The sequence below is a fragment of the Bos mutus genome, chromosome 5, assembly GCF_027580195.1.
Source record: "Bos mutus isolate GX-2022 chromosome 5, NWIPB_WYAK_1.1, whole genome shotgun sequence".
Taxonomy (NCBI): Eukaryota; Metazoa; Chordata; class Mammalia; order Artiodactyla; family Bovidae; genus Bos; species Bos mutus.
Genome location: NC_091621.1, coordinates 8,710,385 through 8,726,600, shown reverse-complemented (window position 1 = coordinate 8,726,600; position 16,216 = coordinate 8,710,385). Strand labels below are relative to the sequence as shown.

The 16,216-nt window shown below is 40.7% G+C and overlaps 1 protein-coding gene across 2 annotated transcripts in view; it reads right to left on the bottom strand.

Moving 5' to 3' along the window:
* GNPTAB (N-acetylglucosamine-1-phosphate transferase subunits alpha and beta) overlaps positions 1–16,216 on the bottom strand; it is an 84,114-nt gene that overhangs the window by 34,295 nt on the left and 33,603 nt on the right. For both annotated transcript variants that reach the window (XM_005898601.3, XM_070370254.1), the window contains exons 3-5: positions 9,353–9,472; positions 8,263–8,304; positions 5,559–5,764 (exon numbers count right to left, since the gene is read on the bottom strand). In XM_005898601.3, coding sequence (XP_005898663.2) covers positions 5,559–5,764; positions 8,263–8,304; positions 9,353–9,472 — 368 coding nt within the window. The remainder of the gene's footprint in view (positions 1–5,558; positions 5,765–8,262; positions 8,305–9,352; positions 9,473–16,216) is intronic.

Sequence of the window (16,216 nt, the reverse complement as noted above, 5' to 3'; positions counted from 1 at the left end):
CGGACAGGGAAGCCTGGCGTGCTGCAGTCCATGGGGTCACAAAGAGTCAAACATGACTTAGCAACTGAACAACAATACTGGTCGATCAGACAATTAGCAGAGCTGCACAATATGTATTTGTTCATAATCTCAGGAAGGCAGCTAAACACCACCTCATGTCATCTTTATGTGTCTAACAGAGACTAGATCTCAAGTTAGGCACGTTATAACCAATTCTGACCAGAGAGTATAAAATTATAAAAGCTACAGTCAACCTAGAGAGGGGTTTTGGAGGTCTGCTATAGGTTCTGTCTTATTCAACAATCCATCAAGGTTTTGGAAGATACAGAAGTGATGCTTGTGAAATGTGTGGGCTTACAGGAAGCCAACAGAGAAGCTGTTACCTTGGTAACAGACCAAGGGTTCTCCAAAGTCCTTGACTGTTTAGAGCCATCAGTCAAATCTAGCAAAATAAAGTCTCCTACAAGTAAAGGTAAGATCTTTAACTGGGCAACAAAACAAAACCAAGTATAAGTTAAAAGGAATCTTTGAATAAAAATCAAAATAAAAAAAATTAAATAAAATGGGTATTTGAGTTAGTAAATGTAAGTTTTTAAAAAAGACTTAGAGGAGTTTTAGTCGACAGTGAGTTCAGGATGAGTCGGTAATGCTAAGGCCATACTGAATTTCCTCCTAATGCTGTGCTTCTAAGCAGGAGAGGGCTTAGAATAAGAAGGGTGATATTCCCCAACACCAACCCATCAGGAAACCCTATTGAGTTGGCCTTCAAAATGTCCAGACTCTAACCACTTCTCACCACCACACTAATCCAAGCCCCTTTCCTTCTTACCTCAATTATTACAACCTTTGCCCCTCCTCAGTCTATTCCCACTATAGCAGCCAGACTGATTCTTCTGGAACATAAGTCAGATCACAAAACCCTTCAATGATTGATTCCTCAACACACTCTGATTTAAAAGCAAAAGCCTGTCATGGCTAACCTCAGCCTGTACCATTTGGTACCTGTTACTTCTCTGGGCTCATCTCTTGCTCTCTCCTCCTTGTTCACTCTATCCTAGCCACACTGGCCTCCCTGCTCTTCTTCGAACATGTCAGACAGACTCCTGCCTTAGGGGCTTTCCACTGGCTATTCCACTTACCTTGTATATAGGGAATATATGGAGAAGCACTGCTTGCCCACATACTCATGTGGCAGGCTCTCTCACCTCCTTCAAATTTTCATTAAAAATCACCTTCTCGGGGAGTCTGCCCTACCCCCCTCCCCCAATTTCCCCTGTTCTATTTTTCTCTACAGCATTCATCTACAAACTATAGGATTTAACCTGTATGCTGTATCAGTTGTCTGATCCCTGTGCCAAGATGTAAATTTGATGAGGGCAGAGATTTCTGTCCATCTGTTCACTTCTGCATCTGGCATATAGTATGCACTTGATAAACAGTGAAGAAACAGTCCCAGTCTCTTTGAAGACTGAACCACACTGGAATAATGTTCAACTCTAGCTGAAACACTTTAAAGGTAATAGAAACTAAAGTTTCTTCTGAGAGGAGCAAACTAGGGTGCGGTCAAGTACCTAAGAGACAGCTAAAGGAAGAAGAGGAAATGTTACACAGGACAGGGATTAGCTCCATAGGATCCCAAGGGTACAAACTGAACCAGTGTGAGAAAGCTATAAGGAAGCACTTTGTAGTTCCTCATAAAAATCAATGTAGTCCAGAGGCAGAATCAGTTGTCACCGGAGGAAATTCATTTCCTAAACATCAAAGGAGATAAGCTTGACTGGAAAACCCATTTTGCTGAGGAGATGCGGGTCTTGGCTGCAGGGCTGGACTGTGTGACTGCTGAAGTCCTGTCCAATCGGCAGTCAAGGACACAACAGAAGTGGTAGGGTGATCAGGAGAGGGCAGAAATGACACATTTCAGAAGGAAAAAAAAAAAAACCAGATCTCAATGATTAACTGGAAAGAGGTTAAATAAGATTATCTTTAAAATGCCAAACATGGCTACAATTTCTTAATCTAGATCAGGGTTTGGCAGTCCATGGTCCAAAATCTAGCCACTACTGGATTCAGCATGGCCCCAATCTAAAAACAATGTTAACATTTTTAAACGGCTGAATGTTTATACAAATACCTACATGATATCTGGCATTTTGCCTCTTAGCCCACAAAGCCTAAACTATTTACTACCTGGTCCTTTACAAAACAATTCTGCTATCCATGATCTAGATACTTAAGCATGATAAAAGAGTGAGTTTGTGGCCTACTAAAAATGGAAGCTACATGAAGGTAGGAATGTGCCCTTTTTTCCTCTGCTGTTTGCCTAAAACAACAATCAAGTCAGAGCAGTGGCTCAACAAATATTTACTAAATGAGTCAATGTGATAAGCAGGACAGTCAAATAAAAACCCAAGTGGAAATTAAAAACCAGTGTTTAAGAGACTATTACTTACTACGAATCTTACCTATATCACACTTTACAATCCTTTTTTTTGGCCACGTGTGGGACCTGAGTTCCCTGACCAGTGATCAAACCCACACCCCCTGCATTGGAAGTGTGGAGTCTTAACCACTGGACTGCCAGGGAAACCCCAAACTTTACAATCTTTTACATCTTTGACACATCATAAAATGAGTAGAGGAAAACCCAAGATTCTCTCCATAGACTTTATAACTGAGTTATAATTGCTAACATAATATCATTCCTTTTTCTCTTCCGGTGAAGTGTTATCAGAGTAAATTGCCAATATCCACTGGATCATTGAAAAAGCAAGCAAGGTACAAAAAAAAATCTACTTCTGCTTTATTGACTACTCCAAAGCCTTTAACTGTGTGGATCACAACAAATTGTGGAAAATTCTTAAAGAGATGGGAATACCAGATCACCTGACCTGCCTCCTGAGAAATCTGTATGCGGGTCAAGAAGCAACAGTTAGAACTGGATATGGAACAACAGACCAGTTCCAAATTGGGAAAGGAGTATGTCAAGGTTGCAAACTGTCACCCTGTAGTACATCATGTGAAATACCGGGCTGGATGAAGCACAAGCTAGAATCAAGATTGCCGGGAGAAATATCAATAACCTCAGGTATGCAGATGACACCACCCTTATGGCAGAAAACAAAGAACTAAAGAGCCTCTTGATAAAAGTGAAAGAGGAGAGTGAAAAAGTTGGCTTAAAACTCAATGTTAGGAAAACTAAGATTATGGCATCCAGTCCAATCACTTCATGGCAAACAAATGGGGAGAAAATAGAAACAGTGAGAGACTGTATTTTTTTTTTAGCTCCAAAATCACTGCAGGTGGTGACTGCAGCCATGAAATTAAAAGACACTTGTTCATTGGAAGGAAAGCCATGATCAACCTAGACAGCATATTTAAAAGCAGAGACATTACTTTGCCAACAAAGGTCTGTCTAGTCAAAGCTATGGTTTTTCCAGTAGTCATGTATGGATGTGAGAGTTAGACTATAAAAAAAGCTGTGTGCTCAAGAATTGATGCTTTTGAACTGTGGTGCTGGAGAAGACTCTTAAGAGTCCCTTGGACTGCAAGGAGATCCAACCAGTCTATCCTAAAGGAAATCAGTCCTGAATATTCACTAGAAGGACTGATGCTGAAGCTGAAACTCCAATACTTTGGCCACCTGATGTGAAGAACTGACTCATTGGAAAAGACCCTGATGCTGGGAAAGACTGAAGGCAGGAGAAGGGGCTGACAGAGGATGAGATGGTTGAATGGCATCACTGACTTGATGGACATGAGTTTGAGTATGCTCTGGGAGTTGGTGATGGACAGGGAAGCCTGGGGTGCTACAGTCCATGGGGTCACAAAGAGTTGGACATAATTGAACTGAACTGAAAGCTAAACTCAGCCAAACAATAAATCATATAACTTGTTAAATTTGTCAAAAATTATCCTTTTAATTTCCCTATATATTTAAAAAATATAGCATAAATTTAAAAAATAAGTTTCTGTACAAAATAGTTCAGAAACAGGTTGGTAATGTGAAGGGGGAGATGTCTGCACTTGGACCTTTCAAATCACAAATAATAAGTCCCAGGAAATGAGCACTATGTTAGACACTGTTCAGTACACAAACTGGTGAGGAGGTTTCTGCTCTGAAGAAATTAGATGAGAACCCCATAAACTCCTATGCAGTCAAAAACTAAGTTGTGAGTTAGATTACAAGTACTACAGGGATACAGAAAAATAAAATCATTGTGAATGTACTAGTCCAGGATCCTCATGGAGACAGAACTGGAGATGGGGCTGGAAAGAACAGGAGATGGCGGGAATTCCCTGGTGGTCCAGTGGTTAGGACTCTGTGCTTTCAGTGCCGAGGGCCAGGGTTCGATCCCTGGTCAGGGAACTAAGATCCCACAAGCCATATGGCACAGCCAAACACACACACACACACACACACACACACACACACACGAAGAACAGGAGATGGGCTGGGAGAGGAAGAAGAATGGGACAGGCAACCCCATATCTGTGTGTGAAGACACTGACAGTTGTGAGGAGATGCAAGGAGGCCTGCGAAGCAAGGGATGACGGGCAGGACCAAGGCAATTAAACCTTGATCTGGATCACCAGCAAGAGGGTTTGTATCCATGTAAAAAACAAATACATACTACTATTATTCTCTCCAAAGAGAGAGCAACTATAAACAGATTAGAAAATGCTGATTTTATCAGTTATGTGCTGGACAGATCTGAGAAGAACTTTAGAGGCAGACAGAGCAGACCAGACTCTATTACTGGAACTGAGTGAAGAAATTTGGTCGGGTGTAGAGGAAATCTGATTAAGTATGAAAGATAAGATCCTTGCAAAAAAAAGCAGTTCATAGGATGCGGCTGATTACTGATTAGAGTAAGAACAGGTCAAAGATAGTTCCAAAGATTTAAGCTGGGAGGTACAACCTTGAAAGAATGAGAACTTAAGAACAGAACTGTAAAAGGAATAAGACAGCTTTCATCTTACACAAGTGAAAGCAGAGGTTCCAGAGAGAGTGGCTCAGTGCCAAGGAAGGAGACAAGAGGAAGGATTACTGAAGGAGACACAGGCGTGGGGCTCAGCAGCTCAGTGGCCAGATGGGAGGACGGGATCTCTAAGGATGTGGGTGCAGGTTTTATGGAAGAATTACAGATTTACTGATATTATCTGGCCAAATCTACTGCATAACCAGACGTTTCAGAACATTCAGCATGAATGCTCCAAGTATGGTCAGTCCAAGCTGCAGAAGACAACCTCGCTGAGGAATTATATGGTTTAAAAAAAAAAAAAGCTTCTAGAATAACTCAGAGCCAAGAGAATACAGTAAATGTGAGTTCCAGGTTTTAGGACCTGACCTCAGCATTCAGGCTGGCATGTGTATTACATAGAATGAAAAATATATAACCCCTTTCTGAAATACAGTGGCAGCTCTTCTACTTCCCTTGTTATATTTTTAATTTATCAGGCATTTTTTAAAAACTTAATCAATTCTGTTCCATTCAAACTTTTGTTATCCCAGCATCCAATGATATCAAGACTTTATAACACCCACAAGAAAATCTTACCGCTCTTAGTAGTGTCGAAAACAACAACTGAGACGTTAGTGGAAGGGTTTTTTGGTTTTGCAACGTTGAACACATCACTGGCAGAATGAAAAGAAGGATAAAGAGATGGCAGGTCCTTCAGTGTGACGTTGGTGGGCAGGGCTGGGTCCAGGACAAGCATTGGCACCTTAATGCAGTGCGTCAGCAAACACTCCAGAGGCTTCTCACTGGAAAGACAGGGACATACTCACAACTACGTGCTTGAAAAATGTGAACAACGCTGAGAAGCCCACTGGTTACTACTAAATCTTATAGACGTTTCTTCTGTGTTTTATTTAAAAATCATAAATGCTCAATAAACAAGGAGTTCTATTTCAAGAATATAAAAATTTAGTAAGTTAGCAAGTATGGTAGAAAACTATTAAACAAGTACAACTCAAAAGATAAAGCTTTCAAACTCCTATTAATAAAATAAGACTGCCACAAAGTTTACTAACTCAAAGGTGTACAAGAAATTAAGCATTTCATTACTATTGTTTTCAATATCATCTGTAACTCCAGTAAAGCCCATTATTAGACAGATAAGGAAGTAGATAAATTCTGGTTAACAATGTCATCAGATACAGTTTACCAATTCCAACTAGAATACAACTCTGTACACTGAATATAACAGGACACAATGCAAACAAAAGCAAATGTGACAAGGTGAGATGAATTTACATGAAATATTCCTGCCTAAACATAAGAAATACCTAGAATAACAGTCAATGGAACAGAATTCAGAAGGTAGGAGCTATGACCAGTTAATAAACAATACATGAAATTGTGCAACCTCATCAATGGTCAAAGAAATGCAAAGAAAACGATGACCTTTAGCTTATTAAATTAGCACCCCTCAAAATATGAAGAGGCAATGTTCGTCCAAGTGTAGCGTGCTTACCCTTCTCAAACTCTGCAGTGTCCCTCCAGATGAATTCCCCATTTCCTCTTTGCAAAAGCAATTTGCTAACATATACACATATATCATGTATACCTATGGGCTTCCCTGGTGGCTCAGATGGTAAAGAATCTGCCTGCAATGCAGGGTCAGATCCCTGGGTCAGATATCTGGGTCAGAAAGATACCCTGGAGAAGGGAATGGCAACCCACTCCAGTGTTCTTGCCTGGAGAACTCCATGGACAGAGAAGCCTAGTGGGCTACAGTCCATAGGGTCACAAAGAGTCAGACAAGACTGAGTGACTAACATACACACACACACACACACACACACACCCACCCATACTTCCATCAGACCCATGAAAACACACACATGCTTCTTCCTAAGTAGTTTATGTCCAGGAATGTAGTCCAAGTAGAAAAGAAACAAAAACAGGAAAAGTAAACAAACCCACACACAGAAAATGCCACAGACCCACATATAGCATCAATAATGAAAATACAGCAGGTTCCCAACATTTAGCAAATTATAGTATACTTTATGGAATATTATATAACTATTAAAATGGATACGGAGAAGGCAATGGCACCCCACTCCAGTACTCTTGCCTGGAAAATCCCATGGATGGAGGAGCCTGGTGGGCCACAGTCCATGGGGTCGCTAAGAGTCGGACAAGACTCAGCGACTTCGCTTTCACTTTTCACTTTCCTGCGTTGGAGAAGGCAATGGCAACCCACTCCAGTGTTCTTGCCTGGAGAATCCCAGGGACAGGGGAGCCTCGTGGGCTGCCGTCTATGGAGTCCCACAGAGTCGGACACAACTGAAGTGACTTAGCAGCAGAGCAGCATTAAAATGGATAAGTAAGAAGTAGTACGATAACATAGAAATATGTATGATTACATAAAACAAAAAATAGAATACAAAACTGTACAGATTAGAAATTGTTTACTATAAAAATGTGCATGAAAAGGAAATAAGAAAATGATCATAATTGTGGAGTGAGGGCCATAGAATTATGTGAGCTTGTTCTTTTCTTTCCTCTTAACCTTTCTGTAATGTCGCATCACAGCTTTAATTTAAAAGTCATTTAAAAATAACAGTATTAGTAATAGATATTTATAAATAAATAAGCATAATTAACATTAAGAGGTGATTCAGAAGGCACTTCTGGATCACTTCTAAGAATAACTCTTCTATTTTAAGTCTGATGGTTCAGTGGGCAAGTGGCAGTTACCAGATTTCCGCTTGTTCGTGAGACAGTCTTGTGTTAAGGGCCTATTTAGTGTCAGGTATGATTCCAATGAGAAATAATCTGATTCTTGTCATTGGGTTAAATCTCCTTCCCAAATCCTTAGATGTAAGACATATGATTATGTTGGCTTTTAAAGATAAGGAAATATACATTGAACACATAATTAAACAATGGACATAGATTCTATAAATGAAAACAGTATAAGTCAGATTTGAATGGACCAAGAGAATAGCACATCAAGACTGATGAATAGAAAGGGCAAAGAAGAAAAACGTTACCTAATGCATCTACAGACGATAACGCTTTGGTTACCTACAACAAGAATAATCAGAGCCCTCAATCAACTCTGCCTTTGTGTTCTCATCTGATGTATGCACTTAATTTAGGGAAGAATGACTGCAGAAGAGTGACTGAAAAGGAGCAACACAGTAAAATAAAAAATACTGTGTAGCCAACAAAAGCAAGGGAGAAAAATCTGGACATTTCACTTCACTCCTTTGATTTTCACTCCTGAGAGGAAAATCAAAATGCTTACCTCTTCTTGGTTGGTTCTGTTGTGTTCTTCCCAAGGATATCTCTAGTGAAAGGAAACAGATTTCATTACACACGCATGGACAAGTGTTAGCCTTAAATGAGAATAGGAGGGAACTTAACAACATTGATTTTCCTGGTTACTTCACAAGGACCAACCAGTAGGTTAAGAAGTACTGTACTGTGTGTAATATTTATGCATAATAAATTCTACATTTTAATAGGATACGATCAACAAATATTATCATGTCCCATCCATAGTAACCAGGAAAATTTACTTAAAACATAAGCTTTTACATTTTACTAGTAAAACTGGTACGAGGCTATCAAAGTCATTTTCATGCACAGAGAGAACAGAGAGAGAGACAGACAAATGTGTTGCAGTATAACAGGGCCAAAGACCTGAAACTGGGGTGCACCCATAACATTTACAAAGAAATGAATAGGGGAACTCCCAATAAATACTCCTGAGGAATCAAAGGGGAAATTACATCAGCCAGACCCCTGGTTCAGAAGGTTCTCCAGAAACCCACTGTATTTTTCCCAGATAAAGTAAATAAAATAATTAAAATTCCATTAAAACAACTACCCAGGTTTCTAATTCCATAGTGTACTGTTTGATATTAAAAAGGGTAACAAATATACTTTTTACTACCTTTATCAAATGGAAGAAAAGTTATGTCTGCAGGTCTGTTTTATTTTCAAGGGACTAATCTAGCTGTCTTGAATAACAAAACCTCACTTCATGAAACTATCACACCTGGGACTCAGGCTAAATGAGGAGGAAGACCGGGGCTCCCTTGGGTGGCTCCTCCACCTTTAGGCCCTCAGAGACCTACAGCACCACGTTCATGAGACAGTGGCCACCTGGCAGGGTGAGGCCAAGATCTCGCCAAAGTGGCTAAGTCCTCGTTGGGCACCAAGAAACAAGGGTCGGACACATGACTGCCAGAATCCTCTAACGGCATGAACTTGAGATGCAGACTCTTATTTGAACAACAGTGTGAGCCATCGTCTTACCTTCTGAAATGTACTGTTACTTATAACTGTAGAACGTGCTGTGTTTTGTTCTCTAACAATCCAATCGGTTTTACCTCATTGCCTTCTGCTCCTCCTCCATCTGTTCTCTGACTTGCTGCAGTTCTTTCAGCAGTTCAAGATCTGTGCCATTCACCCAGGTGTAAACCACGTCGATCGGCATGGGCAGACAGAGCCTAGGGAAACCCATAAGTCCTCCGGCTTATACTCATTTTTCCAATATATTTGGGAATACGAAGAGCATACAGGAATTAATCTCAGAGGTTATGGAAGAATATCAACAAAAAGGTAATCCAACCATGGTGCATATCATAAACTTGCATGTTCTGAAACTGGGGCTTGGGCAGTAATATTTACTGAGGACCTTCTCTGTGAGCTGTATTCTACTAGACACTTGATGTAGTTTTGCATCATTTGATCATCACAACCACCCTGTAAAGAGGCTGCTGTCCTTTCCATTTTAAGACTGTAGAGGAGGTCTTAGAAGCTCAAACTGCTACTTTCTCAGTTTAGCAAATGAGGAAGCTGGGATACAAATGCAGCCAAACACAGAAAAGAAATTAGAAGCTTAAACAAAATGACCCCCAAAAAGTCAGCCAGCAGTCCACAATGTTGGGGCTTCTCTTGTGGCTCAGCTGGTAAAGAATCTGCCTGCAATGCGGGAGACCTGGGTTCGATCCCTGGGTTGGGTAGATGCCCTGGAGAAGGGAAAGGCTACCCACTCCAGTATTCTGGCCTGAAGAATTCCATGGACTGTATAGGCCACAGGGTCAAAAAGAGTCGGACACAACTGAGCGACTTTCACTTTCCACAACGAAGACCTACCCATTTAATGCTATAGACTTCCCATTCTCTGTTGCCACCAAGCTGGGCCCCTCCCAATCTTGTTTGCTGGACTCTGTTTTTTTCTTTTTTATAGCAGTAATCTCCTAACATATTAAATAATTGACATGCTACATATACTGGTAATTCATCTGTGCCTCCCCTAGAATGTAAGCTCCAGGGCAGCAGGAATCGCATCTGCTTTGTTCCCTAAAGTACCCTGCAGACTAGGATTTGTGCCTGGCAGGTAGGAGCTTGATGACTTACTTGAGACACTAGCATAGAAGACCTTCCCAAACCTGCTCGATTTTTCCCTTACTATCTATCATACCCCTGACCTTAGGAGTCAGTGAAGTGAAAGTTAGTCAGTCATGTCCTACTCTTTTCGACCCCAGGGACTGTAGCCTGCCAGGCTCCTCTGTTCATGGAATTCTCCAGGTAAGAATATTGGAGTGGGTAGCCATTCCCTTCTCCAGGGGATCTTCCCAACCCAGGGATCGAACCCAGGTCTTCCACATTGCAGGCAGATTCTTTACCATCTGAGCCACCAGGGAAGCCCAAATGTCAGGCAGGCTTTTAATCCCTGACTGTCCTAAGCTCCATCTCAGATTTAATCCCTGCTAAAAAGTTTTTTCCTCCTTTCCTTCATCAGCTTACCAAGATCCTACCCATCTTTCAGTGCCTGCTCTGGAACTATACTACAGAGCTCATGGTAATATAAGACATATTTTGGATGATTCTGTTTCAGGTTTGATCTTTTCCAAGGAACACTACACTTTCAGGGTTATTTTTTTTAGGGGGTGTGAGGGGGGTTGTTCTATTTTTAGGCCAAGGACCCAAGTTTACCCTCCTTTTTGTCTTCCTCACAGGTCAGGCACAGGATCGGGCCCCCAGCGCACAAAGGGCTCCAAAGACTAAAATGTTTAACAATCTGTTTTGGCCACAGGTTAATAATCTCAGGGAGAAATAATGCTGTTTGGGGGATAAATCATTCAAATTATGGAAGGAAGAAAATAGAGTGATAATCACTTCTAGCTTAAAAGAAGATGAGATGACTGGATGAAAGAAGTATTTATCCACTGATTGAAGAACTATCTCCAGAGTGCTAGTATATGCCGTGCCAGGCACTGTTCTAAGTGCTGGGGACTCAGCACAGACCAAAATGCATGCCTTCATGAAGCCTACATTCTAGAAAGGTGAAGACAGGAAATAAACCAAATAAATGAAGTCAGATGATATTCAATGTTATGGAGCAGAAAAGGGGGATATACAGTGTGTCTAGGTCTTACGTGTGGCAGGGTGGAGTCAGTTTTAAATAGGGAGATCAGAGATGGCCTTACTGAAAAGGTTGGCATTTCAGCAAAGAGGTAAAGAAAGTGAGGAAGCCGCCATGTGGGCAACTGGGCAAGTAGAGCCCAGAGAAGGGAAATGTCCTGTGCAAAGGCCCTGATGCAGCTGCTTATCTGGCATGGTTAAAGAATGAGAGGCCAGTGTGATACACACAAACAGTGTGACAGACAAACAAGAGCAAAGGGAAGAACCTAAGAAGAGACAAGAGTCAAAGAGGTACCAGGGGACCCAGAGTTTCATGGGGAAAAATGTGGAATCAACCACCTCATACTCAGGCACAAGTGACAGCTGAACATCTACGAGTCCTCCCATCAAGGTGCATCACTGCCTGCAGAATGAAATCTAAACTTCATAATCCATACCTCGTGCCCCAGACGTGCGAGCTATATGCCCTTACCCAAACAGGGAAGAGCTTGCAGGCTTCTGTACCTTTGAACACACTTCCTCTGCTTAGAATATCCTTTCTTTCCTGCTTCTTTTAACTACTTCCTCATTCCCCAAACGCCCTCTTCCCTCACCTCTCACAAAGAAAATGTACCGTTTAACAGGCAGCTTCCACTGTACTCCACTCTCCAAGGAGTCCTTAGCATACTGGTTGTGCTATTTTTCTGTCTTCCACTACACTGAGCAGCTCTAAGGCAGAAATGGGTGTCACACATTCTGTGCCCATCTTCATTAATTCCTTCCTCTCTTTCCCATACACTCTCAGGCTCTCTCTCCCTACTGTCATGATATGCAAACACTACTTTCTCTTGATCTTCTTCTGCATGTTTCTATATGGATGTTCCGAATGTCAGCAGACATCAGAAGCACCTATAGGACTTGCTGGACAGGTGGCTAGGCTCCATCTACAGAGTCTCTCATTGACTAGGTCTGGATTGGGGGCCCCAGAAACTGCATTCCTAACAAGTTCCCAGGTAATGCCAATGCTGCTGGTCCAGAAACCCACTTTGAGAACTACTGACTTTTATGTAGATTACAGTTCACAGTTTTTAATTAAAATAAATAAATAAAAGCCTCCCCCACTAAAATATCACTTCTGTGTGAGGTCAATGAGTTCCTCCTGTTCAATACTATGTGCCTAGGAATAGTGCCTGAGACACAGTGGGGTTTAATATGTATTTACTGTCTAAATAACTATCAGTTCATTCCCTCAACATAAACAGTTGTCTCTTCTATTAAAAAAAAATGCTTCACATTACCCACATGTAAGTTAGGTCACAGGTAGTCTAAGTCAAAGTTAGTGAAAGTTAAGTCACTCAGTCGTGTCCGACTCTTTGTGACCCCGTGGACTGTAGCCCACCAGGCTCCTCCGTCCATGGGATTCTCCAGGCAAGAATACTGGATTGGGTTGCCATTTCCTCTTCCAGGGGATCTTGTGGTCTACGTACAGACCAATTAACAACAACAAAAATCCCACTTAAGTGACATATTTTAGAAAGGCTTTTAAAAAGGAAGGAGAAATATGCACATTCCAAAGTTTTCCTGTACAAGTAACTATCTGCTATTAAAGATTGTTTTAATAGTCAACAGATTATCTCTACAAGCTCAACCAAGGAAAGCAACATTAAATATATAATGCATTTACGTCCTGGCTCTTCTAGTAAGACTGTATTACATGATCAACCTAACTCTCTGGTGTTAAACTGACAACCCTGAGAAGATCCTGTGATCTGCCCCTGGGCAGTGAGTCAGTTGTTTTTCTACTTCTTAGACATGGTCACAGTGAGTCTGAGGCTTTCATTCTAACCACAGACCACTATCTTAGTCTCCAGATGAGAAGGAAGCCTTTATCTTAGAGCTGAAGACTAAGTAAGTGATCTATGATTCAGAACCAAAGCCGTGGTAACAGTGATACCACTCTTATTTTAATCACTTTAGTTTAAATGAATATGAAGGCACTTAATAGTCCCTTGGTTCTACATTCCATAAAGCAGAGAAGAAAACTTAGAACATAAATAGCATCTGAGAACCAAAGCTGGAAGAGATTTTACACTTAATCTAATATCTGCATTTTAGAGATGACAAAACTGAGCCCCTAATTTAATACCTCACAATTAGTAGCAGTACATAATTTATATATTCACTTGATACTGGCATATAGAATGGGATTTTTTTTTTTCTTCATTCAGGGACAACATTAAAAAGACATGCAGAAACACTAGCAAAACACTGAAAACTTCCTATAAAAATTATGGCTATTTAAAAACATACTAGAACATATGATGTTATGGTGTTTTTCTTCAGTTGCTAAGTCATGTCTGACTCTTTGCAATTCCATGGACTGCAGCACACCAGGCCTCCCTGTCCCTCACTATCTGCCAGAGTTTGCCGAAGTTCATGTTCCCTGAATTGGAGAGCTATCCAACCATCAACATCCATGTAATATTACCTTTTATTGTCATCATCAAAATTAGGTAATTTTGAAATATCCCTGCATAAAAATCAAACTACATTTTAATGCAACCTAAAATTAGGAGGGGCTTCCCTAGTTCCTCAGCAGTAAAGAATCCGCCTGCAATACAGGAGACTCAGGTTTGAGCCCTGGATCAGGAAGATCCCCTGGAGAAGGAAATGGCAACCTACTTCAGTATTCTTGCCTGGGAAATCCCACGGACAGAGGAGCATCATGGGCTACCGTCCTTGGGGGTCACAGTTAGCAACCAAACAACAACAAAATTATAAGAAGAAATACTGAGAACACACACATACTCTTTAGAAAGAGAACATGATTAAGAGAGCTGACCTCAGTATCTAGATTGTGTGAGCTAGTTTTCCTTCTAAAAGCTTTGAGGCTCTGTCAAGGCTGAGAGGCACCATCAGCATGCAGCACAGCATCAGACAGAGGAGGCTGAGTGCTCACAAATGCTGGGATGAAAAAGACAGCCACAGTGAGCTTTGCTTAGGACAATCAGCGTTGTTTTATAATAAAAACTGGAGAAGTAGGAAAATTATGTCTCATTACGAATCCGTTACTGCAACAGTTCTCGTAGTGTGGTCACCAAACCAGGAGTTTCAGTATCACCAGTGAACTTTTTAAGACATGAAAATTCTCTGTACCCCTGAGACCTACAGATGCATAAACTCTGGAGGTGGGGAGAAACTCCATTTTGTCAAGCCCTCTGTGGAATTCTGCTGCACACTGAAGCTTGAGAACTGCTATGTTAAGGAATGATTTTCAAACTTTTTAGGGTCCAGACACTTTACACTCAAAAATTCTTAAGAAGCCCCAAAGCTTGTTTATAGTTTGTAAATACCCACACTTGCCATTTTCAAAAGTTAGTCAGACTTTCAAAAAATATTAATTCATTTTAAAACAACAGTAAATCCCTTCACGTGCTGTTTTAAATGAAAACAGTAGTATTTTTCAAAAAACAAAACAAAAATTCAGTGAGAGGCGTTGCTTTACATTTCTCCACATCTCTTTAATGACTTAGGAGAAGCAAGGAAGCATCTCAATCTTCAGTATTCAATCTGTTCCCAGATGTTGTTTGGGTTGAAGAAAACTCAGGCTTACAGACACGCAGTTGGAAAGGGAAGGGGTATTTTAATAGCCTTTTCAAATAGTGGTGGATATTATTTGATACCACACCAAAGTAAGTGGTAGTTTCTTAAAAATCAGCTGCAATGTATAATCTGAAACCATATTAATGAACTTTTTGTGCTTTTACATTAAAATTCATTGGTCTTTCTTGCACACTGAACGGCTTTTTTATCTGTGTAAAATTCTATAACATCAATACATTGGCTATCTGGAAAACAAAAGCTTACTGAGTTATGCAGCTCAGCCACATGGTGACGTATTTCCTTAATTTTCTTACATAATATTAACAAATGTGATTTTCTTGGATAATGCTGCAAATCTAATCAAAGAAGTCTTTATATAATAATGTGAAATGTTAGGCTCACAGGGGTGGAAACAAGTTTTCTTAAATTCTAATTTCACTTGAAAGCTCAAATTTTATCATTGGCAATAATGACTTTGTTTCTTTCCCTTAAAACACAGGATTGCTTTGTTCACTGCAAAGAAAATACCTGCCAAATATAACCAAGCCTGAGTACTGACCCTGCCATGTGTCCTTTCAAGTAATAACAATGGTGATCCATGAAATAAACCAAGTTCAGGTTGCAACTCAAAACAACTGCATGAGGGCTTTTCCTCAAGACAGGCACCATGTGGTGCTTGCAGTGTGCTTTCCATTGCATCACACGCAACATTAAAAAAATGTGTACTCACAGGGCCAAGATATAATCAAATTGACGTTTCAGGAACACTCTTAAGCAAACTCAGCATTTTTCTGACTCCTGCAGATCAATGGTGATGGTGTTGCAATTTTACCCACCATGGCTTTCACACGATGAGTGCAAATGTCAACGCAATAAAAAAGGCAAATAACACCTCAGTGTTGTCATAAAAGTAGCTTTGGTTCCACTGCCCCCCTCCTCACTGCCCCCCACCCCCTGTGTCTTTGGAAACTGCTATTTTAAGAGCTCCTAAGAGAAAGATTTAGAGTTTCCCTACTTCCTCAGGTACTTGTTGATAAGCTATCTCCCCTACGTAACTGCAAAATGCTTTACAGTAGAGAGTCAGATCTCAGCATCTAAAACAGAGTAGGGCTCAAAGATTCAACCTTAATTGAAGGAGCAAATTCAGGGATGCCACTCATACACAGGATGCTTTAAGGACTAAACAGTAAAGATTTAAGTGAACTCAAGGGATCCCACAGCCCTTCCTTGCTGAGATGTTC